Consider the following 27,644-nt stretch of genomic DNA (forward strand, 5'->3'; position numbering starts at 1 on the left):
AAGCATTAGTCAATGGGAAAACTCCACATAGCTTGAGGTTTTGATGAGAACTTCTCCATGAATCTCTACCTTTAAAAAACTCCTTTTGTGTCACCTACAGAACTCTTCGTAGCAATAGAGAGGCCTTATGAAATTTGATAATTTGGTGCATCAGAGTTTTAATACCCTACCCGCCCCCCCTCCCCCCCGCCAGTGCTGGCAGCAAACCTCACCATTTTGTCCTCCAAAAGGAAGGTGACTTTTAAGAAGCAATCCAGAGGGTGTTAGGAAAGTAAATATTGTGGCCAGGAAGAACTTACTATGTGTTTGCTGCTTAAAAATTTGAAAATAAGGCAGCTCATGTGAACGAAACTATTATGGAAATATGTGTACAATTATGCCCAAGCAATAGGCGCACATTTATAAAACCACTACCCTAAAATAAAAGTTAAAGGCTTGAGAAGTGGGAAGGACTGTTTTCCAATTCCAGGAGCAGTGTGGCTCTGTCAGTAACCAGGAGGTGGAGACACCCACCCCACTGGGCCACACAGCACACCTCTTAGGGTTGATTCTCCCAGGCAAGGCTTGAAAGAGCTACTGACATTTCTCTTAAAAGAATCAATGAATCTTTGTTTCCTTCTGTCTGCTCATTTGACCGTATTTTGTTGTGGAACAGAGAAGAAGAAAAGAAAGAATTAAATTGGTGGGGGGGACTGGAGTAGGCTGGGGGGCGGGGAGGTTGAGGCACAGGGAGGAAAGGAGAAGTCCATGCTGTGACACCCGCAGACTAGATCACAGGCTGCTTGATCATCACCCAGGATGTTATTGTTTGCTTGCTGGAGTCTTATTTGTTCCTGCTTCTCATTTCACATTCTCACCCTGATGTAATAAGTCACCGTCTTCCCAGCCATCATCCTCGTATTGACAAGCAAATGTCACCTACGTTTGATTGACATCTGTTGCTCCTGAATGCAGAAGTATGATTTAGGAATCAATTCTACTTATTTATTTAAAGCCATTCTTGTGTGTCTTATGTATTTGTTGGTGGGATGACTTGCCTGATATCTACTGGGAGCTTTCCAGTAATATGATAAACCATCCTGTTCTGCAGCTCACCCACTGAGAATGGAGGCTCTTGTTTCTTGTATTTCTCCTATTTCTTCCCTCCCTCAATGTACATTTGGGAAATCTGCTATGGAGCTTATAAGAACTCTTTCCATATCCTAGGAAAAGACGTTGCCCAGCACTTGTGTAAATGCTCCTTGCTTGATCTTTTGACGCCATTTTAACAAGTGATTATTTCTCGTACATTTAGCGACTTTAAGTAAATGCAACTTCAGGTCCATTGGCAGTATCCCCTGAAAGATTGCTAGAACTGTAAGCCTGTAAGTAGAGTACATATGTATGCACTCACCACGGTGCAGCATTTGTAAAAAGGACCAACCCCCCCTCCCCCAGATGCGGTGGACATGTTCATTTTAAATCATTCAGAAATGTTATTTGGCTTTTCAACATACCTCGCTGTTCTTGGGGTAACATCTTATTCATTTAGAAGGCAGAGGAGGAAAACCATCAGGTTAAAAGAAAATCACATCTAGCATCTGGAAAATTCTAAAAGGCCCTCCTTCTGTTAAAAGTGGCATTTTGAGAAACACCTGAAGCACTGATTGTAGAGGAGCCAGCAAAGAAACATTGTCAACTCAGCCACCCTCCTTTCAACCTTCACCTCCACCCTCCAACTGGGGCTGCTGGCAGTGGGGAAATCTGGGACTTAGGTGTGACCCTTGAGCCCTGAAAGCTGTCGCACAGCTGTCTCTCTCCCCCAGGTGGGTCCAGCAGGACCTGCCATCGCTTGGTTCAGCAAGGGAGTATTCAGAATCTCACTGTTCATCCATGTGCAGAGAGAGAAAAAAAGAGAGGCCGAAAAAAAAAATCCCACATTGTCAGAGTAATGCCAAACTCTCTCTGAGTGGGATGAGCAGAGCAGATGCTGCAATGAGATGCCAAAGCGGCTCCCCTTCCTCTGTGCCTTGGGTGCCTATAAATTGCTCCGGCGCGCGTTTGTCAGCCTCCTCTTCTCCTGGCAGGTGGTACCCAGGCAGAATTCTGCTTTCAGTCTCTCTCTCGCTCCGCTCCCGGCCGTGAGGCGCTCGCCGCTGCTCGCTCGCTCCTCCACCCCAGCCCCGAGCCTCGCCGAGCCGACAGTGCCCGCCGCCGCCGCCGCTGGGCGCACCCGGGGGACGCCCGGGCCCACGCGGGGCTTTGGGGTGCGCGTCTATTCGAGTTGTGGTGGTGGCAAAGGAGGAAGAGAGAAAGGAGGCAATTAAAAAAAAAAGGCAGCGGACGGGCGAACTGAGCGAGCGAAAGAAGAGGAGGAGGAGGCAGAAAAAGGCAACTTCAGACGGAAAGTTGGTGCGAACTGGCGCAGTCTGCAAAAACGGAAAAGTCGATCGCAGGCGGCGGCGGCATAAAAGTGTGAGCGGCCCGGGCGAGCGCAGGAGGCGGCGGCTGGCTCTGCCCTCCCGGTGGCCGCGCCGGAGCCCGCTGCAGCCACAGGTGCGAAGGAGCTCGCGGGAGGCGAGGGCGCCCCGCGCACCCCTCCCCCGACCCCCACCCCAGGCTCGGGACTTCGGCTCAAGTCACTGGGCGCCCGCGCTCCCTCCCCAGCCGCAGCCTCCGCGGGGGGAGCAGGAGTCGGCAGCAGCGGCCGGCGCGCGCCCGCCCAGGGGAGTTGGGGTTCGCAGGGGGTTGTTTTCGGCTCTGAAGAGGTCCCCGCCCAACCTTCAAAATTCTGTCCAAAAGCAGACAAGAGGATCGCCCCGCGCTGAGCCGGCTGGTGGGCAGCAGGAGGCGCCTGATCGCCGCCGGGGCGCTGGGGGTGGTGATGGTGCTGCTGCTGGTGATCCTCATCCCGGTGCTGGTGAGCTCGGCCGGCACGTCGGCGCACTACGAGATGCTGGGCACCTGCCGCATGGTCTGCGACCCCTACGGGGGCACCAAGGCGCCCAGCACCGCTGCCACGCCCGACCGCGGCCTCATGCAGTCCCTGCCCACCTTCATCCAGGGCCCCAAAGGCGAGGCCGGCCGACCCGGGAAGGCTGGTCCGCGCGGGCCCCCCGGAGAGCCCGGGCCGCCGGGCCCCATGGGGCCCCCGGGCGAGAAGGGCGAGCCGGGCCGCCAAGGCCTGCCGGGCCCGCCCGGGGCGCCCGGCCTGAACGCGGCCGGGGCCATCAGCGCCGCCACCTACAGCACGGTGCCCAAGATCGCCTTCTACGCCGGCCTCAAGCGGCAGCACGAAGGCTACGAGGTGCTCAAGTTCGACGACGTGGTCACCAACCTCGGAAACCACTACGACCCCACCACCGGCAAGTTCACCTGCTCCATCCCGGGCATCTACTTCTTCACCTACCACGTCCTGATGCGTGGAGGGGACGGCACCAGCATGTGGGCTGATCTCTGCAAAAACAACCAGGTGAACGCCAGCGGGCGGCGGGGAGGGCGGGGAGGGAGCGCGGGAAGGTGCGGGAGAGAGGGAGGAGACCCCGGAAATGGGGGTGGGAGCCCGAGGAGGAAGGGCGCAGCGGCCCGGCTTCCCGGAGCGACGGCGAGGGGGGACGCCGTCCCACGCTGGAGAGGCGGGGGTCGTGCGCGCAGGAGGGCGCCCAGCGGCCTGGAGAGGGCGGTTCCGGAGTCTGGGACCCTCGATCGGTGCGCGCGCCTGCGAGCGCAACCCTCGAGGGGCGGGAAGCCGGGAGCTGGGTCCCCGGGACAGCTCGTGCGCTGGTCGCTTACGGGCTTTCTGGGGAGTGGAGAGGGCTGGGGGAGTCCGGAATGGGCGTGGCAGGGTGACCGACTCGGGGGTGGTAGACAAAGGCCCGAGGGAGAAACAAGGGCCCCGAAGGAGTGAGTCCAAGCCGGGCGCAGCCACAACGGAGGAGCGACTGTGGGGCCCGCGGTCGCCAAGTCCTTGCGGCGTCCCAGGCAGTGAAACTCAGATATAGTCAATTTCAAGGCGCAAACTCCAGTTTCGTTTTCAGCCAAAAAATAGCGGAGGGGAGAGGCAAGGCGTGCTGATAACAAAAAGAATAGTTGAGATTCGGGGGTTCATGCAGTGAAACACAGCGCGCAGCTAGACTCAGAACCCAAACTCTCTATAGAGTCAGAGGACGCTCGGGCAGGTGGCTTGCGGGGGCGACCGGTTCGAGCCCAGCCTCGAGTCTATCACCCTCTGGACCAGCCGGCCAAGAGGATTTGATTCCCTGAGCCAGTCGGCGCCGCTGCAAGGGCTACGCATGGGTCTGCAGTATTCTGCTGGGGCCACTTTACTGTGGAGAAATTCGAGGTCATTGCAAAACCGAAGCTTGTTTGATCTTTTAGTGAGAGGAGGAAAATAATATTTGCAACTATCTAAAAGTGTAATGGGACCTTCTGTGCACGCTGAATCAGTAGCCACTGGGGCGAGGCCTTGCAGCCTGTAGCCTGCGGTTGGGGCTGAGTTTCTGGGTTTTAACTTTGCTTACTGAGTGGCATAGGGGATGGCCCGCGACCCTGGCATCGCCATCAAGAGACCTCCTCTCCTGCTGCAACTTTGACTTAAACGAGGTCTATTGGGCTTTAGGTAACTCGCCCCCTGGACATTCAGAGATTCTTAGCTATCACCCAGGTTTCTGTTAAGCACCATTCAAGCAGGATTCGGAAGACCTAATTCAGGGTCAGAATTCTTTCAAAAGTGAAAGGCCAAACAAACAAAAAAAAAGATGTCTTAAATGCGTAAGAGAGAAAGACAGAAAACGTCCTGTTCCCTACCCTATCCTACAAATAGCTAAGGGACCCTCAGGACACATAGAACAAAAAGAGGAAAAATGGCCACCAGGAGGCACTGACAGGGTTGTTTATTACAGTTGTTATGCATGAAAATAATATCAAGATAAATAAAAATTATTCACAGGGCAGTAAAACAGTTATAGGCAAATGGCTAAAACGGGCATGACTCACTGCACCAGAATGGAGCTATTGAATCACCCTCACAAAAAGGCTTATGAACAGCCCCTCAGCAGGCAGCCATGAGACACCCCTTTATTTGCAAATTGGCTCTCTTCTGACTCAAAGGTCAGGTCTGGAAAATACAATCGGGCTGAAGAGATGATTTTTAGAGGTATCAATTAAAATGAAATGATTCCAATTTTATCAGCAAATGTATAAAAATGCTCATATCTTTAAATATCTGGAAATTGCAATTGCATGAAAAAAGCAGGGATTAATAAATTTAAATTAGTTTAAATGTTAACGTCTAGACTGCTGAGCCTGTGTATATTACACTGATTCCAAGAAAATAACACCAAGTAGGTGTTCTATGTGCATTTTGTTTTTAAAATTATTTCATTGTTTGGGGTGTAAAATCTTCCTTTGTGTCATGCTAGCACATACATTCCATGAAGATCAGGAAAAAGAATAAGGTAAAACAGCTGACCTTATAATGCATAATGCTTTTCATTGGTAATATTAAGCTGCTGCTTCTGCAAAAGGTATGCAACAGGTAATTCAGAAAAATAAATCTATAGTGGTAAACAACATTGTTTTCTTAGTTCAGTGTGGACTATTTTGGAAAATGGTTACTACACTACTACCGTTAAGGAATTTTATCTCTAGACTAGAACTATTTTGTCAAGTCCAGTCTGCAGGCAGTTACAAATGAGAAATCTTATAAAATCTTTTCATTAATTTTAAATAACACTTCACTCTTTCTTTTCGATTATATTCTGGGTCTGATCACTTCTTAGAATGGCAGGCTCCCTCTCTGAGCTGACCTAATTTGTTTTCATAAAACAGAAACTCAGAGATCCATGTCAGCGTAACGTTCTATGGATTAAGTGGATTTTGAGAAGCACAAAAATTAAACTAAAAATTAAACTAAGAGAGAGAAATGCTTCTGGACCATAACCTTATGAGAGCCATTTTAGTTATGCTTTGTGTAGAATGTAAGATCACAGATGGAAACATCAAAGACTGGTAAATTAACCTGATGTGCCACTTAACCTTTTGTTTATGATTCCACAGAAGTGCAATGCAAATGAAATTATGAGAACATCAGTGGCAATTAATTAAATTACAAATGTCACCATAAATATTATCTCTAACGATAGATCCTCACTAATAAGATAATGCTAAAACTACACAACCTATTGCAGACACAGAAACATACCCCTAAAAGGACCGCAGCTCTCATACTCTCCATGAAGCCATCAACCTAAATTTAATCCTACCTTTGTTGAAAGCCCATGACAGTGCATATTAAAGGTAAAAGTTCGACTCAGATAGCTTTACATTTGAAAGGAGGAAATCTCTTTAATGTTTGTAATCCTCTTAGCAGAAAACATGAAGAAAAATTGCTATTTGAATACAATCACTCTAATGCCACTATAATAAATAAGCCACTGTAATGAAAACTAAAACTGTTTCAGGGTTAAAAGCATAAAATAATTAAAGACCAGTTGGTACTCTTAAAAATTTATGAGTTATGGCACTAATGCACACGAAATATTTTTAAAAGGATGAGTGGTTTGTGGGTTGGTATTCACTTATTAGAGAGATCAATGACATGTCAAATTAATAATCTTTTTAGGGTTAAAGAAATATGAACTAAAGATAAAGCAGAATCTAAATAGTTATCTTGTAATAAGAAAAGATATTAGAGTAAATTTAGGTAGAAATCGGTCGATTGCGCTGAAGAAAGGATGGATTGTATTCCCAGACAGAATGTTGAAATCAGTGTACACTTAGGAATCTGGAAATAGCCTCCAGGGTGAACACATTACCTTCCTCAATAGTTTGATGGCTTGAAAGAATTGTTGAAGTCACTGAGCTGGATACTAGAGCTTGAAATTTCAAGTCCTGTTTCATCTTTAGAGTATGATCAGGTGAGCAGGCATACCAAAATCATGCCAAGTACACTGGAGTATGGCAATTATTTAATTGGGACAGTCTTACAGTACAGTATAGGTTAAAATCTTAGAGAATTACCTTCATTAAAGAGCAATCACACTGGCTTGATCCAACAAAGGTGGTGTAAACTGTGAGGGTAACCTTTCAGTCTGTGGAATCACTCTAATGCATTCGTAGGTTTTTGTGGTTACACCTGCTGAATGAAAATGGTGATGTTTACTTGGTTTTATGGTTACACCCTGGAGAATAAAAATGGCATTATATTTTTAAAAGGATTATTGTGTCTAAATCACATAATTTTAGTATGTCCTGTTTCTCCAATACCTTCATGTAGAAAACCATGTTAAAGCCCAATAACCATAGAATATGTCCTAAACACCCAAAGCACTGAATAAAATGTGTCTGGTTTTTAGTAATAGCTGAGGAGTATATTATGGGTTGATAACTAATGTATTACTAATATAGCTTATTAATATTTTGTTTTTAAATTTTTTCACCCATTAAAAATCCACAGATGAGAAAAAACACAAGTCATAATACCAATATCCTTCTTGTAGATTTGTTTCCCTGGGAATTAATGGGTAGATGAAATAAATGAATCAAAGCATTCAACTCCTACAAACTCATGATTAATTTTTAGAAAATATTATGAAGTCAAACTGCATTATTATTTAATGGTCAAAACGGACCACTTTACTAAATTGGCATATACTTTGGAGTCAAGGCTTCCAAGCATAATTACATGGTATATTGTTTTCATTATATTAGTGCCTATTAGTACAGTGCTAAGCAATTCTAAATCCTTTAGGTCATTTTCTCCTTTTGCTATATGATACCCAGAAAGACATTTTAAAGATACTACTCAAATGACTTTACAGGTTCAGCAGTGTTAAAGAGCCTTCTCCTTTTTTTAACGTTTCAGCATTAATGTGAGAACATATCACATGAAAATTTAATTGGAAAACCCATCATTTAAATTTTGGAAATTCTGAACTTCTGTCTCATTTCTCTCATTTTTCCAAGTGATAAAATCCAGCATATTGTACCCCAAATCATGCATTATTACATAGTGCAGGTTTACAAAACCACTAAATCACTTGCGATGTTATTCAGGGAAATATCATTATAGTGGAATAGAAATGAAACAAGCCACAAAGTAGTTGCTTTACTGAAATAAATCAAATCTAAGTCTGCCTGTTGAAAGATTTTCCAAGGCAGAATCAAAATATATCTAAATGAACATGAAGCCTAATTTGAGCTAAGGATCTGACAGAATGTCCACAATGCATGAGATAAGCAATTTGACTGTTTGTAAATGTCTATCAACTCACTAATGAGATCACAGGCTTACCATGGGCAGATTATAAGCAGCCTCTGTCCTCAAATCAAGCCACATATTTAGAATCTCCTAAGTGTAAGTGGATATTCAATGAAATCATTCAAAAATTCTTGAAACGTGAGAGGCCTCAGAACATGAAAATTTAGTCCCTTCTTTAAGTTTTAGATATGTTGAGGTTAAATTGTTGATTTAAATGCACATGTCATAGTTAAGTAATAAAAAGACACGATGGAAAAAGGAGCTCTGAAAACTTGGGTGTTATAATCAAAGACGTATAAATGAGCTTCTGAAGCAGCCTGGTAAAGGGGGCTTTACATGAATTAGATTTGGAAAGCCCAAAATCAAAAGACTTTTTCTTTTTTTTCTTTGTAAGTAGTAGAGGAGTTGGTATTTTCCTGGGTATTTTTAGCTATTACATACCTCAGTTTTCTAATAATTGTGGTGAACAGCTGAACTTAAGACTTGAACTTCTGTACTCATAAACAGCTGATTAGAATATTGCTATTTGGCTTAAACTAAAACGCAAAAAAATACTATTAGTTTCATTTCAAAATGTGATTGGGCATAGGGATTGAAGGAGTTAGAAAAACAAGTGATACAGGAAGATGACAAATTGTATGCATAGTTTAGAATGTGGAGTTAGAGAAGACTGCCAGAATTGTCCCCACTGAAGCACTATTTTGTCCCTTTCTGTCCTCCTCCTTACCAATGTAGCTGAAACTGCCATAGCACTATTCTCATAAAGCTCTGAGGTCAACAGGGACTTTCCTACGCTAAATTCTGTGCTATGGCAGCAAGTCAGCTTGTGATGCTGCATGAATGGCAAAAAGAAAACTTGAGAATTCTCATTTACGCATCCTAATTCTTGTCTGTTTCACATAGGTGCGTGCTAGTGCAATTGCCCAGGATGCTGATCAGAATTACGACTATGCCAGTAACAGTGTGGTTCTTCATTTGGAGCCGGGAGATGAAGTCTATATCAAATTAGATGGCGGGAAAGCCCATGGAGGGAACAACAACAAATACAGCACGTTTTCTGGATTTATTATTTATGCTGACTGATAATGCAGAGACTAAGCTTATCATTCTGAGTTTGAACACTGGATGCGTATGGCTAACGTCAGTGAATCAAGGATCCCAGGGGATGCCAATGGCAGGGCACCTCGGTTGTGTATATGTGGGGAAATCAAATGCTACCTGACTCACATCTGTATCACTCAGAAACATTATGTAAAAAATATCAAAGCAAGATAAGCAGATGTGTGATCCACTACCGCCAAAGCAAATACTCCTTATCGTTAGTGTCCATGTGAATGAAGTCCTATATAGATCACAAATTTTTATAGACAAATCTAAGACATTGAATTATTTCTTCAATATATATGATACTTTGGTGTACTGTGATCTTGCTGCTTTTATCCATATGTCGGCTTTGGTTCTTGTGAGTTTACCTGCTTATTATGATACTTGGAGTCCATTCATAGCGTGGGGAAGAATGATTTTTACTCTGCAGGAGAAGGTCTAATTGAAATAATGCTGCTTGTCCCCAAAGAAATTGTTTGCCTTGTACTCTTGTTAACTTTAGAGCTAGACGTGGGAATGATTCTACTTCAAGCCTTAACCTGGAATTTTCTGGATTTGAGGGAATTCCCAAGCCTATGATCATTTTCACATTTTCTTTTTCTTATATGAATTTTCTTTTCTCTCTTTTCTGGTGATAGTCTTTAAAAATAGAGATTGACAGTGTATCATAGGATTACCCTCTAAGTGTGAAAATGTGTAATTATGTACGGTATTTAGAAAAAGCCCTTATGTGTCCATTTTGTCAACTGAATACATTTAGATTCACTGGGAAAGTCAGAGAAATTTATTCTGTAGTATCAAATCAAGCCGAGGCTTTTGCCATCTTTGGAACAAAAGATTATTCATAACCCAATGCACAAAGGTTTAATTTGAGCTGCTGCATACGTCACCAAGGGGACACTAGGTGAGGCCTTCAAACGGTTACTACAAGTCTGTGGCCTGAGGTTATTTCAAAATTAACAATTTCACATATAACCAATATGACAACAGTGTTTATATTTTATACAAATATCTGCTAAACATGCACACATATACTCACACACACATATATATGTTAGATGAAATGTTTTATATACATATAAAACATATACATATAAAACATATATATATGGCTTTATTCCATAGGGCACAGTGGCTGTATAGCCTCAAAATTTTAATATAAAGAAGTATATGCATATATACACACACAAACATGCATAAATTATTTAACTTATTTTGGGTTAAAATATATTTTGAACGACAATATATGAAGTAGCAAAAACAGTTAAAACAACTTCTCTTTAAGAGTTATCTAGAAAATTAATTGTATTCGGTAAAAATGCCCTTTATTTTACAGGTCTGTAAGTTAAGGCTATGGTTGTTGTATTACCATATGCCAATCAATACTTTAACTGCATTCTGTGACAGATTGTTAATATGAGGACTGCAGACACCAAGTGGCTCTCCTTTGCAGTGTTTATGAATTATACGCATTTGAGCTATCAATTTTTTTTCTTTTTTCTCAGGTGGACTGAAGCTGACAGTACAGTAGATTTGGAGAGTAATACAAATCTTTTCTTGCTGGTTAGAACACACTGCCAAAAGCCATCTCTTTCATCTAAGGAAAAGATGAAAAATGCATGTTGATATCTCCTAACTATCACACAACTTCCACTATTACAGTGAAAAATCTGCTCCCCTTTCATTGCCTTTGAAAACTCTTTGACAAGTAGATTTCAAAAACAGAAATTTTTAAAATTTGCTTCCTTTACTGGTGAAGGACACTTGCATTTTTTTTTATTTAAAGGAATTAATTTGTTCTCCTGGCTCATTCCTCTTTGTTACTTTCTGTTCCAATACACAGAAAGCTTGAACATCTCTGATCAGCCAAAATATCTTTTATTTAGCAAAGCTCAACTTCCCAAGAGTTATGCATGGTGTGCCTATCTGAAGGTGGTGTTAGCTCTGTTGAAATGCCTGCGTCTGAGTAACTGTCACGATTTCTATGATTAAAAACAAACTTTTCATCAAGAATAAGGACAAATTCTAATTGGCCTTTGTGATATGTAAGATAACTCATAAATGAATCACAATGGATTTTATTTCGAATTAACTATATATTTATCAAAGAGGAATTGGCAGCAAGGGTTTGGAGAATATTTTTAGGTGCCAAATAGCATAGTGAAGATTCAACCAAAAGATGAATTTATAAGCAGCAGTGGCCATCACCTAAGTGTTTTAACTAAGAGTTTTTAAAAATGCTTTATTTACACAAAATATCAGGGCTGGATACCTTTTAAAGAGGAGGCTCTAGTATCAGGCTGTCATTTCCAATAGATCTGACCTTTTCTTCAGATAAATAAGCATTATTTTCTCTGTTTAGGTCCAAGGAAAACCACAAGGTAAAGGAAATAAAGGGAATATATATAAGGCAAACATTTCTCCTTTTTTTTGCATTATATCTTATCAGTTAATTAAATTGTGGCCTTTGTTATTATAAATGTAATGATTCATTAAACTATATTATGTAATATATTTTGACTTTTATGATTGAATTTTTATAATTCAGTAGTGTTATGTGTTCTTATACAAAGATTGCAAAACAGCAAAATTTACGGCAAAAATAGATACCAGAAAGCCAAAGATATCAAAACCATTTTATTAGAAGAATATATAGATAGGTGGACAGCATAAAATTAACCTTTCAAAATATTTTTATCATTGTGAATTGGTAATCGTATTACAGTCAGTATCCTTTGGGGAAAAAGTCTCAAAATTTAACTTCCCTTGTTGAAGAAGCTATTTTAAAGTGCCATATTATTCATTAAGCATTAATTAAAGAACAGCAGGATAATTAGTAGGATCATCAATATTACAAGAAACATTAGATCGCTCAAGAAGGGAATAATTCAACTAGCAACACTTTACATTTTCTGAAGTAGTGCAGCTGGTAGATTAGGGAGAAAAACAACAACTCAGCTTAGGGGATATAGACTTTAAATCATTGTTTAGAAATAGGTACTTCTGTATTTATTTTGTTAAGGCAAAATAATAGGGCTCAATTAGGCTGAGTAACTCCCTAGAGGCACAGGTGTAATAGCTGGTCTCAGAGAAGGCAAACCCTCCTACTTCTCGTCAGAAGGAAATGATCTGTCATTAGTCCTAGGTAACTGATTAATAGCTCTCAGTGGACTGGAAATCACTGAATGTTCTCCGCCAGTTTTACACGCAAGGTGCGAATTCATAAGCAACCATCCTATTTGAAAGTTAGCCATTGCTTAGGGTTCTCTATTAGAATCTTATCGAGCACATTCTCAGTTATACCTCTCAGTAACATTTTAGGAACAACGTTGGTGAGTATATGAGAATAGCCATGACCTCCATATTTCATCAGCCGGGTTTTCGTATGTATGTCATGTGCTACCAGAATTCGATCTTCATAACCCTCCTCCACCAGGAGACGCACCCTGTGAAGAACGTTAACTCATTAGATGTCATTTGTCTTTCATTTTCGCTTTTCAGGGTGCTTTTGACTTTTTACTCATTAACCTATTGTGCTTATCGTAAAGATACTGCCTTCTACCGTGGCGTGTGTACTGAGAGAACTTTAATAAATATTGTGTGGTGATGATAAAAATATTGCTGCATCCTAGTAGGAACATATCCTTATTCCATGCACACAGAAATTTCTAACCCGTGATATTTATGACAATGCCTGGCAATACCGCATTAAAGATAGCTTCTAATAGGATGTGCCAGTTTGGATGAATGACCACTTTGGCATTTCGCTAAATAACTTTGTTCTGGATTTGTATTCAGCAGTCCTCTCTCAAATGCCTCTCTCTGTGGGCCCATTTTTCAGATCTCATTCTTGCTCTCTCCTTTTATCTAGCAAATCAATATCAAGGACTATTTGTGATTAAAATAGGGAAACAAAAGGAATCTCACTACAAGTAAAATATTCTGAGAGCAAAATCAGTGGATCTGCAAGTGAGGGGCATTTGGTAAGCTACAAAGTCACTGAAAAAAGGTTGGTCAGTATTTTAACCATTTGTCCCTTTGAAGTCTATGGGAATTTTGATTTAGTTGTGGTCTCTGAGGACTGGATTCAACTGACCAATACAAATGTATTCCATCTTCTTTCCGTGTCAGCAAGATTGCTAAAATAATAAGCTATTCCTTTAAATTTGTAGTCAGTGGACTAAGGAACAGCTCCCTGACTATTCTCTAAAAATGAAATCCTCTTTGCTGTGTGAAATGCTGGAATCTGTAGTGTGAGTCACCTCCTGACAGCTACCATCTGTACGTGTCTGGACTCTGGGCAGTGTCTGTCGTGACTTCCATGGGTCTTTGATGGCGGAAGATGCCACTCGCAGACAATGGCTCTTCTCTGGGATTCTCTGAATAGTTTTTTCAGCATTTAGGTTCTAAAGTGGATCTAGACGGATGGACAGTGCCTTCCCCCAGAGGCTGATTATTTGAAAGGTATCTTTTTTGTTTCAAAAGCATTTCTTGGTGTCCTAGTACATGAGTCATATTTAATTACTACAGTGAGCAAAACGTGGGGCACTACACACACACACACAAACTCAGGCACAAAGCCCTGCCCTCCGAGAACATATATTTTAAAATAAGTGATAATGGAAGAATAGACTTTGTATCTGCAGGTCAAAGGAATGCAAGCACCAGCAGAGAAGAGCCATGCCTGTCCTGTAAGCGCATGGAACGACTTTTGTGCCACTACAATTTTTTGCCTCATTGAAATGTGTATAATATCCTAAAGTTCTGATCTGCAGTTACTTTTGGAACACACTCAGTTTAGGGGAATTATCTAAGATAAGTTATATGATCACATAAAAAAAAAAAAACAAACAGAGAAAGATTTGACAGAATGCATACACAATGCTGAACCTTAGTGTGACAAACCTTGATCCACAACTGCAAAGAAGTATCACGGTATAGGAGGTTTCAGGAAACACTTTCTCCCTGATATTTTCTGGGAATTTTCCAAAATTTTTGCCTATGTTTCTTATCTGAGAAATAGAATTTCTCATACTACAAAGGCAGATTGTGTGGATAAAGAAATTCCTCTAAGATGTCTTGTGTCAGACCTTGATGTTACCAAATAGTGAAGTAGAATGAAAGAGCACAGAGGACAACATACTCCTACTTCAGACCGGGAATCCTTAGAGCCCGTCAAGTCAAGAATCTGGAGACTACTTATCTCAGGAGAAAGATAACGTTATGGCTCTGGACACACAATTATATCCTGACCATCCAGAAAACCTGCCCCGTCCCGCTTACACTAAAAGATCATCTCTCCTGTTGTGCCATTTTATGGAAGAACAGGAATTACAGAGATGCTGCCAGAAAAGGGGGAGCCACTACAGACGAGAAGACAAAAAATCACGGTAATTATAGAAATACAAATGAGTTAGTGTTTGCAAACAAATATTAGAGAGAGACTACAAAGTGTGAAAAGGCAGAGATATAATAAGATTTGAGAAATGGAGCAGAAGATTGAAAACAGGTGTTAGACGCAGAATTTCTGGTGCTGAACACCAGAGGTAGGCAGAAGCGTGCTTCTGTGTTCATGCCTTCAGAGGTTTAAGACTACAATGGCTCAGAAAGGGACTGATGATGCATGATGAAAACCAAGTGTGCAAGACAGTGGGGTACTGGAGCACTTGCAACCCAAAAGGGCATTCAGTGCTTAACATGGGCTGTCCTTGGGTCAAGTGATAATGCATGGTTTAATTTAAGGAAGATTAAGCACACATACATATACATATGTATGGAATAGCACACATGCATTATATACATATACACACATTGATATTATAATAATTTTTATCATTTCCATACATCCAGAATGGCTATATTTAGCACAGTAAAGGATAAACAAATGGCCAAAAGGAGCCAAGAAGGAATGCTGGGGGAGCCATTGGTCATCTGACCCTCCTATCTCCTTCATATATGCCCCTTTACAGATCTTTTTCTTGTTCTAGAAGGTCTGGGAGCCTCATGTAAGACACAGGTGTGCAAAATATGCACCTTACTACCACAAAGGGGCTTGGGAAAAGGAAGCCAATCCAGAGTGCAAAGTTCCCATTTCCAAGATGATTTAGAAAATATGTCTTGAGGCCGGGCGCCGTGGCTCACGCCTGTAATCCCAAGACTTTGGGAGGCTGAGGCGGCCAGATCACAAGGTCAGGAGATCGAGACCATCCTGGCTAACACGGTGAAACCCCATCTCTACTGAAAATACAAAAAATTCGCCAGGCGTGGTGGCGGGCGCCTGTAGTCCCAGCTACTCGGGAGGCTGAGGAAGGAGAATGGCGGGAACTCGGGAGGCGGACCTTGCAGTGAGCTGAGATCCGGCCACTGCACTCCAGCCTGGGCGACCGAGCCAGACTCAGTCTCAAAAAAAGAGAAAAAAAAAAAAAAGAAGAAATAGAACATGCGTTGAGGGCATTGATCAGAAAATCATGTTTCTGAGATTATGAAAGATGAGAATGACTGAATGCACTGCCCTATTTTAAATTCCAGATGCCTTTAGGGAAGGAATAGTCTCCTCTGAGTATAAACTAACTACTAGGGCTTTAGGGAAACAGGTTCACCTGTATTGAATCGGGTTCCTTGGCAAGTAAATTAAAACAATAAAACAAAAATAAACAAAGAATCAATACATCTACTTGTCAAATAACTGATCTGAGTATTAAAAGAAAAGACAGAGCTTCATTGGTCAAGGCAGGTGAAGTCATTTGCTCATGTAGAGTTGCGTGTTGCCATCTTACCTAACTAGAGCAACATTGATTAACTAGCTTTCCCTGATGATACTAAACTTGAAGCATAGTACCATTAATGAGGTGATCAAGGCAGAATGCCAGAACATGGAGACAGCAGAAGGCATAAGGACATAAATGTCGACTTCCCAGGGAAAGATCCTCAGGATGTCCCAACTATGACCATGGGGTCAAGATCTTCCCCTCAACCCAGTGTGCCTTATTCAACTATCGACACTTGAATCTCATGGTTCCTGGACATAACTTCTCAATTCCAGCTTTGCTACTTCCATTGCAATCACTTTTCTGTTCTCATGATTCTATTCTAGTTCTTGTCTGAATATCTCAATCTTCAGTTTCCTACTCTGATCATGTTACCTCTTTCTACTTTTTCCACTCATTTCTTCTAATGTATGTGTGTGTGTATATACATATATAATATATATATTTGAGCATATATATGCTCCACCTACTTCATTAAAGCCTGCAGTCCAGTTATTTGCCCTGCTATGCTTTCCTGTCTATCTGCCCATGCCTCTCTACGCTTTCTTCCCTCTAGCTTGGATCCCATGACCCTCATCTCAACCCCTCCTTTGTTATCCATCTCTTTCAGACAGAATCCCAACCCTCAATCTCTTTTTTTTTTTTTTTTGAGATGGAGTCTCGCTCTGTCGCCCAGGCTGGAGTGCAGTGGCCGGATCTCAGCTCACTGCAAGCTCCGCCTCCCGGGTTTACGCCATTCTCCTGCCTCAGCCTCCCGGGTAGCTGGGACTACAGGCGCGCACCACCTCGCCCGGCTAGTTTTTTGTATTTTTTTTAGTAGAGACGGGGTTTCACCGTGTTAGCCAGGATGGTCTCGATCTCCTGACCTCGTGATCTGCCCATCTAGGCCTCCCAAAATGCTGGGATTACAGGCTTGAGCCACTGCACCCGGCCCTCAATCTCTTGAATTATTCCTATTTTCTGCTTGTATGCACACAACTTCTCTGGTTCCACTACCAAAACGCAAAACATTTTTGCTTTTGGAAAATAATCACCAAATCATGTGCATTGGTGCCAATGCACAGGCATGCAATCATGATTTCTAGACTCAACTATGTCCCGCACATAACACACCCATGTCAAGGTCTCTCTCATTGACCCGACAGCCATTCCTAGCCTTCCTCCTGCTCTACATGGTCCTGCCCTAAATCCACTCTTTTTTTCTCAGGAGATAACCATGTCCACCTCACAGAGACACTAAAGGACATGTGTCCTCAGTCTCCTGTTTCCCTCACTAAGACTTTTATTTGCATTCACCCCATTGCTGTGTCACGCCCTCTCATTTCAATGGAGAAAGCATCCTTTCAACCAACATTCTATTTGTTTCCCAGATTCCATCTATTTGTCGCCTTAGGAACCTTGCTCTATATTTCTTATCTATCCAGAGTTTCTAAAAATCAACATCTATTGAACACTTCCATATTCTGTACCAGACACTCAGATAAAAACTTGGAATACATTATTTCATGTCAATTCTGTAGTAACCCTGTGGAATGGGCACCACTTCCCTGGACTCATTCTCTCTGGCCCTCTCTCTGCTCTTGCTCTTAGTCACATAAACATTTCTCAACTCTTACTAGAAACTTCCCTTGATTCTTTGTTGTGTTCTAACTCCAGCCTCAACTCCTTGCTTCCCTCCGCTGCCACTTCTTGAGTCACCTCAGCATTCTCTCTCCTCTTCCTCACGGCCCACTCATTCCTCAAGCCTTTTCCACTGAGACTGCACTTACTGTTTATAAAATGTCAGCCTCCTCATTGTGAAATCCAATAGATGCTTTTCAGTCTTTATTTCCCTTGATATTTGTCACTTATTACCGGCATCCAAGCCCTTCTGCCCTGAGTCTTCCTCTCTACTGACTTCCATAACAACATATATCTCTCATGTTATCACTTTGAAAACTTCTTCTCAACCTTTTCTTGAGTGACGGTTCCTACTCCATTCCTTAAATGTCTCTGTCCCCAGATCTCTGTCCTTATCCTCTTCTCTGAGTGATGTCATTCATTCCCACAGTTCAACTATCACATACAAACCATATCTTAGGGCTTCACTGGATAGCAACACTTAGATATTCCCAAACGAAAGTCTTCCTTGTCAATCTCCAATTTATTTCTCCTCCTAGATTTTCTAACTTGGTTCATTCAACCTTCATATCACCATGTGACCAAGACAAAACTAGGTAGCTATTGTTGACACCAAAAATTTTCTACTTGATTACAAAGAATGACTCCTACAATTATCTGCTAGCATCACACATTATACAATTTTGGAAGGTTGCATTCATTTTACATGATGTTTAGTCTTTAGACCTTACACTTTTAGCATTTAACTTGAAATCACCTTTTTAATGAAAACTTTTAATAAAGCATTTCAAATATTACTGGTAGGAAGTTATGGCTTTAGTGTGGTCAACCTGAGAGAGGAACAGCTTATTTCATTAGAGATAAAAAGAGGAAAATGTCTTTTGTTCTCTGATTTTCATGGCAGGGGTTGGGTATTATCTGTGTTTCCTGTCAGCTGCCCATCTGCACTGAACTTCTAAGGCTCTGCTAAGCTTTAGCCTACTTAGGATGACTCATTTTCTCCTTAAAATAATATAGAGAGATTTTCTCCCTGAAACAGCATAGATATATTTTTCTCTGCAAGTCTGTGGTTCAGCCTGCTTACTGTTTTCTGAATCTTTGCTAATACTTCCCTAGATATGACAATCAAAAAGGACTAGGGAAAGGGAATGCTATGAGAGACTTTACCATATTTACCTTCTAATTCTTTTGTTATCATCAGGCATGTCAATATCTGGGCAGAGTTGGTAATGAAGTAGTTCAGTACCGAAGAGGTCATATTCCAAGTAGCAGCCAAGTTGAGCAAACTCCAAGAGCTCCTTCTTATCAAGTATAGTCCTAGAAACAATACAACAGATATATTGTTATTATGAAGAGCCCATTTTCCACATGTACATACTAGAAGTTTTAAGCACACTATGTACAAGAACATAGTTGAAGTCAAGTAACAGAAACTTCTGAAATGGCTCTTAATGATGTGAGTATAAAATAGTAAGTTCAATTTGTTACCAGAAATAACAGAACTTACTCATCTAAAAGGGGGTTTTCCCCTCTAAAGCACTTGGGTACTACAGACTTAGTTTAATGATGCTTCCATTATTCCAAAGCAAGTTTGGAATTCTCCCTCAGAACTGAGTTCAGAATATGCCCCCCCACACTATTTTGAGAATCCTTAATGGAGTAAATTTTCATCCTCTAAGGACTGCTATGAAGTGTGAAAACTATCAAAGGAAATCTGCCCTCAGGTCTGGCGAATTAGGTGAGTAATGCTAATCTGGGTAACACATGAGGCTTTGCCTTGTGGTAGCAGGGTGATTTTCTCATGAAGATTGTAAAGTGGTTCTAAAATTAATTCTAAAGCCTTTAAAGAATGCCGTTCCAACAACTTCTTTAAGGCACAATACTCATACAGATATTTATGTTCTGGAGTGCTTATTTTTTAAATAAAATTTATTATTTTATGATAAATTTTATGGATATCTTCTCATTTCAATAGCTATCATATAAAGAATATATCTATTTTAGGATGTAAGATTATGTAAATGAATGGGAAAGGAGAGAAATGTAAGACAAGTACAGGCTACAGAGAAGAGTAGAGTACAGAGCAAGAGTAGATTATCTCAAGAAATTTACATTATAACAAGTAAAAAGAGATGCACTAAGGTAACCCCAAAATACCATTGTAGAGATCCAATCACACAGAGAGCTAAGAAGGAATAAAAACATCCTAGCAGAAGAACAATATGCAAAACAATGTGAAAGAAAAATATACCCCATTAGACATTTCATGAAGGGAAGGAAGGCACTGCATGGAGGGAATGAAGGAAAAATATACCCCATTAGACACTGCATGAAAGGAATGAAGGACCTACAGATTTATAAGGGATCGTTTGGGATCCGAAATTGGTCTGGAGATGAGTTGAGAACATTAGACAGTCATTGTCTTATTGGCTTTTAATTCATGCTGATATTTCTATTACTTTGGCAACTCCACGATGTAAGGATTAAAGCACTATTTTGTGGCAGGGCGTGGTGGCTCAATCCCAGCACTTTGTGAGGCCAAGGTGGGTGGATCACTTGAGGTCAGGTGTTCCAGACAAGTCTAGCCAACATGGTAAAACCACATCTCTACTAAAAAGACAAAAATGGCCAGGTGTGGTGGCTCACACCTGTAATCCCAGCATTTTGGGAGGCCGAGGTGGGTGGATCACCTGAGGTCAGGAGTTCAAGACCAGCTTGGCCAACATGGTGAAACCTCGTCTCTACTAAAAATACTAAAAATTAAGCTGGGCATAGTGGTGGGTGCCTGTAATCCCAGTTACTTGGGAGGCTGAGGCAGGAGAACTGCTTGAACCCAGGAGACGGAGGTTGCAGTGAGCTGAGATTACACCATTGCAATCCAGCCTGGGCAACAGAGTGAGACTCCATCTCAAAAAACAAAAACAAAACAAAAATTATTTGGGGGTGGTGGCAGGCACCTGTAATCCCAGCCACCCGGGAGGCTGAGGCATGAGAATCGCTTGAAACCGGAAGGTGGAGGTTGCAGTGAGCTGAGATTGTGCCACTGCATTCCAGCCTGGGTGACAGAGCAAGACTCCATCTCAGAAAACAAAAAGCACTAATATCTGGCTGGGCATGGTGGCTCACACCTGTTATCCTAGAGCTCTGAGAGGCCAAAGTAGGTGGATCATTTGAGGCCAGGAGTTTGAGACCAGCCTGGCCAACATGGTGAAAACCCATCTCTACTAAAAATACAAAAAAAAAAAAAAAAAAAAAAAAAAAGAAAGAAAGAAAGAAAAGAAAAAGAAAAAGAAAAAAAAAGAAAGCACTATTATGTGTCTATGAATCTACTTCTAAGAGGTCAGAAGAATTTTCAAAGCTTTTTTTTTTTTTTTTTTTTTTTGAGGTGGAGTCTCCCTCTGTCACCCAGGCTGGAGTATAGTGGCATGATCTCAGCTCACTGCAACCTCCACCTCCCAGGTCCAAGTGATTCTCCTGCTTCAGCCTCCCATGTAGCTGGGACTACAGGCATGTGCCACCACTCCCGGCTAATTTTTGTATTTTTAGTAAAGACAGGGTTTCGCCATGTTGGCCAGGCTGGTCTCGAACTCCTGACCTCAGGTGATCCACCTGTCTTGGCCTCCCAAAGTCCTGGGATTACAGTTGTGAGCCCCCACGCCCAGTCAAAGCTTTCCTTACAAACCACAGGAGAACCAGTTAAACCTCCGTGTACCATGGGCGCGGGAGGTGTCGCCTTTCCTGTGAGATTTATGGGAGTTGACTATTGACTTTCATTCTGAGCTATCATCCCCTGGCTGGCTCCTTTTCATTTTATTCACCAAGTTAGCAGAACTTAGAGTTCACGATGTTGTTTTAGGCAGGGAGGCTAAAACATCTTTCCTTTATACTATAAGATGTACATTAGTTCTGTGCTATCTTCTATTAATACTACTCATTTTCCATCTTCTTACCATGGAGACCATCTTTTGCTTCCAAAATTACTAGGCTGAAAGAATATGTGTTTTTCTATAGAAAACATATTCTGTTTTCCCCAAAGAACCATACTTGAAAAAAAACCAAAATATACACAATTAAAGTAACATAAGCGGGAAGAGGTAAGTTTAGTATTTTTTCCTTTTGAGTAAATTCAGTGTGTTAATTATCCAATATGGGCAGGGTACTGGGGGAGGGGAGGAGTCAGGAGGGAAATGGAGCCACCAATTACAGGTTGGATCATACTCTTGTTTCTGCTCCTAATGTCTTTTTGTTTCCTTTGGCCCAATGCCTTGAGAATCACTTTTCTAAATTTTCAGTGCTATATTGAGGCATATACTTAGTGAAAAGTCCATGGTAAATGTAAAGCCTTAGAAAAATCTTTAGCCTCAGCTCCAGCTGAAAATAAAAAGTAAAGTCACTCAGCATCATTATCATCTTGTTGACAATGAGAACTTACTATGTGTCTGACATTGTGTGAAGTGCATTACATGGATTATCTCATTTAATACTCTCCATAATCCCAGCAGGTCTCAATTTTAAAGACCGAGAAACTGGGACTTGAGCAATTAGATACTCACTCAAGGTGATGTGCTAGAATTTAAATTTATCTCAAAGTTAGAACTGACTCTCTAAACCACCGTACTGTGGAGTTTCTCCTATTGCTAAATATTGTTTTTTACTCAAAGGACATTTTCCAGAATTACAATGACTGAATGTGCACAGAGTGTGCTTTAGTTTTTAATTTGAAATTTGATTTCCTCCCCATGGTGCCCTTGAACTGCACTTGGAAAATGGAGAATTTACCATCAAAGGGTAGTATGGGGGAAAGAAAGTGAAAATCCCAGAAAGGGAAGAAGGGATTCACTTGTGGAGATTTTTAATTGCTAAGTCAGAGGGTAACTATATATAGTAAGCAGGATTAAATCTTTACCGTTATTTCAGACAATTTGAATGACATGATCAAAGAGAAAGGAACTATGGGAATCATGACAACTGCTTACTTTCTTACTATGGGGTGTGTGTGTGTGTGTGTGTGTGTGTGTGTGTCTATGTAGTTATTCATTTTTTTAAACTGACATATAGTGATATGACCCCCTCCGGATAACCAAACACTAGTGTGAAGTCAATTAAGAAATGAATATTACAAATATTGGCGGGGCATGGGGGCTCACGCCTGTAATCCCAGCACATTGGGAGGCCAAGGTGGGCGGATCACTTGAAGTCATGAGTTCAAGATCAGCCTGGCCAACATGGTGAAACCCTATCTCTACTAAAAATACAAAAATTAGCCAAGCATGGTGGCTTGTGCCTGTATTCCCAGCTACTCGGGAGGCTGAGGTAGGAGAATTGCTTCAACCTGGGAGGTGGAGGTTGCAGTGAGCCAAGATCACACTACTGCACTCCAGCCTGGGCAACAGAGGGAGACTCCGTCTCAACAACAACAACAAAAAAAAAAAAAAGAAAAAAAATAGAAAAGAAAAAAAGAAATGAATATTTCAAATATTAAGGGGCACAGAGGCAACTTCCATCACCAGATCAGACCTCCCTCCTGAAGCCAGACCTGAAATGCAACTGCCCGCTTGCCATCTCTACTTGGATACCTAATAGTGACTTCAACCTTAGCATGTCCCAAACTGGACCTTTCTTCTGCCCCCCAAACTGGCTGCTCCAACACCCTTCCCTATCTCTGTTGACAACAACTCCATTCTAGCTGCTCAGGCCAAAAACCTCGATCATTCTTGACTGCTTTTTCCCTCTGACATTCTACGTTTAACCTATTAGGATAGCATTTGGGCTCAGTCTTCAAAATACAACCAGAATCCAGACCTACCATCACCTCCCATACTACCCTCCAGACCCAAATTATCCTGGTCTCTTGCAGGATCGCTGCCATAGATACCAAATTGTTCTCTCAGCTTTCACCTTGGCTCTATTACAGTCTATTCTACATACTGCGATTAAAGTGCCAACTCCACACCTAAGTCAGACTAGGTTTCTCTTCTGCTCAGAACCCACCAATGGCTTTCTATTTCCCTCAAAAGTAAAAGCCAAGGCCTTACAGTGGCCCATGAGGCATTATGTGATCTCTCTCCATGTGGTCTTGCAAAAGCCTCATCTAGAAGAGGAATGGGGCTGAGCGTGGTGGCTCACACCTGTAATTCCAGCACTTTGAGAGGCTGAGGCAGGTGGATCGCTTGAGGTCAGGAGTTCGAAACCAGCCTGGCCAGTATGGTGAAACCCTGACTGTACCGAAAATACAAAAATTTGCTGGTGTGGTGGCACGTGCCTGCAGTCCCAGCTGCTCAGGAGGATGAGGCAGGAAAATCGCTTGAACCTGGAAGGCAGAGGTTGCAGTGAGCCGAGATCATGCCACTGCACTACAGCTTGGGTGACAGAGTGAGACTCTGTCTCAAAAAATAAAAATAAAAATAAAATAAAATAAAATAAAAGAGGAATGGGGAGGTGACAGGCATGATGGCTCATGCCTGTGGTCCCAGCTACTTGGATGGCTGAGTGGGGAGGATTGCTTGAGCCCAGGAGTTCAAGGCTGCAGTGACCTATGATGACACCACTACACTCCAGCTTGGGTGACAGAGTGAGCCCCTGCCTCTAAAAAATGAAATATAAACAAATTAAAAATTAAAGAGGAATGGGGACTGTAGGGACCCAATTCTCCAGAGGCAATGAAATATAAATGTTACCTACGTTGTAAACGTTAACTGAAGAATCTCACCATAAGCAGAGATGTCTTTCTTTTTTTTTTTTTGAGACGGAGTCTCGCTCTGCCGCCCAGGCTGGAGTGCAGTGGCCGGATCTCAGCTCACTGCAAGCTCCGCCTCCCGGGTTCACGCCATTCTCCTGCCTCAGCCTCCCGAGTAGTTGGGACTACAGGCGCCCGCCACCGCACCCGGCTAGTTTTTTGTATTTTTTAGTAGAGACGGGGTTTCACCGTGTTAGCCAGGATGGTCTCGATCTCCTGACCTCGTGATCCCCCCGTCTCGGCCTCCCAAAATGCTGGGATTACAGGCTTGAGCCACGGCGCCCGGCCGAGATGTCTTTCTAGGGGAAGACTAACACTGTTCCATAAGATTCATCCACACATGTAAGTTTCAAAAGTAACTCCTGGCGGGGCACCCTGGCTCACTCCTGTAATCTCAGCACTTTGGGAAGCCAAGGTGGAAGGATCCCTTGAGCCCAGGAGTTTGAGACTAGCCTTGGAAACAAAGCAAGACCCTGTCTCTACAACAAACTTTAAAAATTAGCAGGGCATGGTGGTGTGTGCCTGTGGTTCCAGTTGCTCAGGAGGCTGAGGTGGGAGGATCATTTGAACCCAGGAGTTCGAGGTTGCAGTGAGCTATGGTCGCACTGCTACACTCCAGCCTGGGACAGAGTGAGACCTTGTCTCAAAAAAAAAAAAAAAAAAAAAAAGGAATTCCTGTGAATTCTTATCCCGTTGAAAATCTTATGTAAAGGGGTGTGATTTTGGGGAAGCTGTTTCCTCTGTAAAAACATTCTTAAAAATGTCACGGTCACATGCAAGGGGGAGATTGCTTCAGAAAGGAAGCAATTAGGCTGATATTTTAGACATCAGGAAAATGCAGTTGAAAAAGAGGGGCAAGGCCAGATGCAGTGAGTGGCTCATGCCTGTAATCCCAGCACTTTGGGAGGCCGAGCCTCTGGGAGGGTTGCTTGAGCCCAGGAGTTTGAGACCAAACACAGAGAGACCCTGTCTCTACAACGAAAATAAAAAAATAGAAAGAAAAAGAGGGGAAGAGAAATTTGCTGTCATTAAAAAACCAAGACATACATACATATATATACAGTTTTTTTTTTCTGATTTTTTAACTGACATTTATTGATATGACCACCTGTGGGTAACTAAATATTAATGTGAAGGCAATTAAGAAATGAATTCAGGCCGGGCGCGGTGGCTCAAGCCTGTAATCCCAGCACTTTGGAAGGCCGAGACGGGCGGATCACGACGTCAGGAGATCGAGACCATCCCGGCTAACACGGTGAAACCCCGTCTCTACTAAAAAATACAAAAAGCTAGCCGGGCGAGGTGGCGGGCGCCTGTAGTCCCAGCTACTCGGGAGGCTGAGGCAGGAGAATGGCGGGAACCCGGGAGGCGGAGCTTGCAGTGAGCTGAGATCCCGCCACTGCACTCCAGCCTGGGCGACAGAGAGAGACTCCGTCTCAAAAAAAAAAAAAAAAAAAAAAAAAAACATAAAGAAATGAGCTGCGCACGGTGGCTCATGCCTGTAAACCCAGCACTTTGGGAGGCCGAGGTGGCAGGGTCACTTGAGCTCAGGAATTCCAGAGCAGCCTGGGCAACGTGGCAAAACCCGATTTCTAACAAAAATACACACATCAGCCAGGTGAGGGTGGTGCACGCCCATGGTCCCAGCTACTTGGGAGACTGAGGTGGGAGGATTGTTGGAGCTCGGGAAGTCGAGGCTACAGTGAGTCATCAAGCCACTGCACTCTAGCCTAGGTGACAGAGCAAGCGAGACACAACTCCAAATAAATAAATAAATAAATAAATAAAATAAAAATAAAGGGGATTAATTCATTTAAATTATTCTTATTGACAAAGCAAACTGATTGCAAAATCCAGGGGAAGAAAATAGTGTATGATCACACATATTTTTCAAAGGAAAGTCCTGTAAATAAGTAGAATGTGGTATGAGATATTACTGAGGGGTGGGATGGGAAATAAGAAAATCAACACCTGATAGGCATCAGGTATTTAATATCACCCCAGCTTGTTTAATCCTTACAGAAGCTCTATCAGGAAGGTGTGACTGTCCCCATCTTACAGATGAGGACTTTAAGTCTCAGAAAAGATAAACTCAGGTCTCAAATTGAAAGAGCTTCAAAAAAACCCAAACTGCTTTTGTGTTCAGAGGCCTGTTCTTAGACCAGGCTGCCCCTCCGGGGTGTGAACGCCCCAGGCACCAGGCAGCTCCCTTCCTCCTCCAAGGCACTCACACTCTGGAGACACACTCACCATCACAATGACATCTAGGAACAAGCACCTTGTACTATGTAGGTCTAACAAGGTGACTTACCTATGTGAAACTGACATTCAGCTGGATGGCTTCCAGGGACTGCCAAAGTGCTACTGAAGTTGCATTTATGCAAGTGAATTTCTTTTTCACTTGGAGAGGATTGACCCCAAATGTCAGTATGCTACCACGGGGAAATGAACTCTGTGTGCCGTCCAGCAGATGAGGGTTAAACAGACGTCCTGCCCCTCCTAGTCACCAGTGATCTCACAGCACGTCTTGGAAGAGTGGAGGTGCTAACCTCAGCCAGTTTTCTTCATTCTGCATTCCATATCCATGAATAATTCTTGAGAGTTGTTTTTCATTTTATTTTATTTTATTTTTTTGAGACGGACTCTCACTCTGTCGTACAGGCTGGAGTGCAGTGGCGCGATCTTGGCTCACCGCAGCTTCCACCTCCTGGGTTCAAGGGATTCTCCTGCCTCAGCCTCCCGAGTAGCTGGGACTCCAGGCGCCCCCAACCACACCCAGTTAATTTTGTATTTTTAGGAGAGGTGGGGTTCCATCATGTTGGCCAGGCTGCTCTCGAACTCCTGACCTCAGCTGATCCGGCAGCTGATTTGCCTGCCTCGGCCTCCCAAAGTGCTGGGATTACAGGTGTGAGACACCGCACCCGGCCATCCATGAATGATTCTATTGTTTCTTACTCCAATCTCTCCCAGCTTTTAAGGTAGGTAGTTTTCGCTTCTTCCCCTGAAGAGTCAGTGAAGTGATTGTGACGCACAGAAGAGCTACTGCATTTCACACTGAAGAAACGTTCCACCTTCAAGGTGGATGAAATGATTTCAATGTCATTTACAAAATATCTTGGGATTTCCCAGAACGAAAATGAGATTTTTGTATCAAGTACTTGTTCATGTCATTCATATG

General features: G+C 42.6%; 2 protein-coding genes across 19 annotated transcripts in view; one reads left to right on the top strand and one right to left on the bottom strand.

The window, feature by feature from the left end:
* LOC105488210 (phosphotriesterase related) overlaps window positions 1–27,644 on the bottom strand; it is a 140,353-nt gene that overhangs the window by 52,497 nt on the left and 60,212 nt on the right. For 12 of the 18 annotated variants that reach the window (XM_011752080.3, XM_071070436.1, XM_071070433.1 and 9 more), the window contains 2 exons: window positions 18,907–19,047; window positions 11,962–12,789 (listed from right to left, as the gene is read on the bottom strand). In XM_011752080.3, coding sequence (XP_011750382.2) covers window positions 12,579–12,789; window positions 18,907–19,047 — 352 coding nt within the window. In that variant the 3' untranslated portion in view covers window positions 11,962–12,578. Of the gene's footprint in view, window positions 1–3,978; window positions 4,050–6,999; window positions 7,118–11,961; window positions 12,790–18,906; window positions 19,048–27,644 lie in introns of those variants that run through there. The other 6 variants (XR_011608234.1, XR_011608233.1, XR_011608232.1 and 3 more) reach the window with 3 other exon arrangements.
* On the top strand, window positions 1,870–11,857 carry LOC105488209 (complement C1q like 3). Its single transcript, XM_011752073.3, has 2 exons — window positions 1,870–3,451; window positions 9,143–11,857. Exons 1-2 carry the CDS (start codon window positions 2,864–2,866, stop codon window positions 9,320–9,322), a joined length of 768 nt encoding a protein of 255 aa, XP_011750375.1. The 5' UTR covers window positions 1,870–2,863; the 3' UTR covers window positions 9,323–11,857.

This window comes from Macaca nemestrina, chromosome 9, assembly GCF_043159975.1.
Source record: "Macaca nemestrina isolate mMacNem1 chromosome 9, mMacNem.hap1, whole genome shotgun sequence".
Taxonomy (NCBI): domain Eukaryota; kingdom Metazoa; phylum Chordata; class Mammalia; order Primates; family Cercopithecidae; genus Macaca; species Macaca nemestrina.

Bases quoted from the DNA above. Each gene is read 5' to 3' on its own strand.
- LOC105488209 (XM_011752073.3), top strand. From the start codon at position 2,864: ATGGTGCTGCTGCTGGTGATCCTCATCCCGGTGCTGGTGAGCTCGGCC. The intron at 3,452-9,142 runs GTGAACGCCAGC...TGTTTCACATAG, and splicing joins ATCTCTGCAAAAACAACCAG to GTGCGTGCTAGTGCAATTGC.